Here is a 1,498-nt window from a genome sequence, read left to right as displayed (position 1 = left end):
CTATTGTATTTATAAAAGTCACGGGGCAGAGGTTGAAAACCAGCTCCTGAATGTTGCGCAATTTCTTACATATAAAGTTTCTGCCTAAATAAAATGCAAGCGCATATACAGCACGCCAGCATTAAAATGCTAACTTTATGGCAAACATGTCAGATATCAGATATGTATCTGATTAAAATCCACATTTGGAAGTGGCCCAGATCGGCTGCAAAAGAATCAGATCTCGTGCAGATTTTTGTGTTTACATGTGTGCAACAAATTCCAGTCTGTGTCAGATGTGAGCAGAAAATCTGATTTTTGTGCCAGTGTAAACACAGCCTTGGACTTTCCAGACCCTTCACGCTCTCTGGTGTGAAATGAGCTGCCAATCTCCATGTGAACCGCTGAGCTCATTGTGACTTCTGAAGACACCCTCAAGCACTTAACCTTTGCATTTCACCTCTTCCCTAGCTTGTTTCCTAATCTAGCTTTCTATTAAACCTGGCATTGTGCACTGTGAATACTTGGCTCAGTGACAAATTGCTTATGTTCCTCCTTTCTAAGTCACTGTGAATAAAAGTATCTGCTAAATGCATATACAGGAACACGTTCATGCTAACACATCTCAAGTCAAATGGTCAGCATGTCATTATGAATTCAAGTAAAAATCAGTGTGTTTCACCTGGTTTCCTTTAGATCCTTTCTGTCCCATGGATCCCTGAAACACAGTGTTACAGACAGAAGCTGTGAGACCAGAACAAACTCAAACACATCCAGAAGACCATGATGGGTTTGATGTTTGCGAAGATTAAAGTGTCACGAGACTCACAGACAGTCCTGGTAATCCGGGAGGTCCACTGAGTCCTGCAGGTCCGAATGGTCCCTGTCAGCAGAAACGCGATTAAATCAGCTTCTTAATGTGTGTGTGAATGTGTGTCTATATGAGTGTGTGTGTGTGTTCACCTCGTCTCCTTTGACTCCCTGCAGCCCCTGGTTTCCCGGCAGTCCTCGATCACCTTTCTCTCCGAACTCACCCGGTGGCCCAATCAAACCGATCAGACCGCCATGACCCTGACACACACACATAATGAAATCATGAGCATGTACTCTGTGTGTGTGTGCGTGTGTGTGTGTGTGTGTGTGGTGATGTACTTTCTCTCCTTTCTTGCCCGGATCTCCCTTCAGTCCTGCCAGTCCAGCGGGACCCTGCGCACATGTAATGCAATCATCAGTCTGACGTCATATTAAAGATCAGTGCATGAGGAGTGTTATTGAGCCTCACCATCGGCCCCGGGGGTCCTGTTTGACCTGGGGGTCCATTCAGCCCTTGTTCTCCCTACAGCAGAGAGAGAATGTGATATTCATCTCTATTAAACCAACATTCACAGGCAAGGATCGCAGAACGGACCAAAAGAAGGGGGGGGGGGATTGGTGATTGTTATAAATGACTTGTTTCGTCCAAAGTTTTTGAACAAATCTCTTGAATGAATGATTCAGACATCAAATACATTTTAACAGT

The 1,498-nt window shown here is 44.5% G+C and overlaps 1 protein-coding gene across 1 annotated transcript in view; it reads right to left on the bottom strand.

Moving 5' to 3' along the window:
- LOC107577524 (collagen alpha-3(V) chain-like) overlaps positions 1 to 1,498 on the bottom strand; it is a gene marked incomplete at its 3' end in the record, with an annotated part of 4,602 nt that overhangs the window by 1,838 nt on the left and 1,266 nt on the right. The window contains exons 2-6 of the mRNA XM_016263595.1: positions 1,262 to 1,315; positions 1,132 to 1,185; positions 943 to 1,050; positions 809 to 862; positions 662 to 697 (exon numbers count right to left, since the gene is read on the bottom strand). Coding sequence (XP_016119081.1) covers positions 662 to 697; positions 809 to 862; positions 943 to 1,050; positions 1,132 to 1,185; positions 1,262 to 1,264 — 255 coding nt within the window. The remainder of the gene's footprint in view (positions 1 to 661; positions 698 to 808; positions 863 to 942; positions 1,051 to 1,131; positions 1,186 to 1,261; positions 1,316 to 1,498) is intronic.

The sequence above is a fragment of the Sinocyclocheilus grahami genome, unplaced genomic scaffold, assembly GCF_001515645.1.
Source record: "Sinocyclocheilus grahami isolate Dianchi unplaced genomic scaffold, SAMN03320097.WGS_v1.1 scaffold6294.1, whole genome shotgun sequence".
Classification (NCBI taxonomy): Eukaryota; Metazoa; Chordata; class Actinopteri; order Cypriniformes; family Cyprinidae; genus Sinocyclocheilus; species Sinocyclocheilus grahami.
Note: the sequence above shows the minus strand (reverse complement) of the source record. Positions and strands in the feature narration are given on the sequence as shown.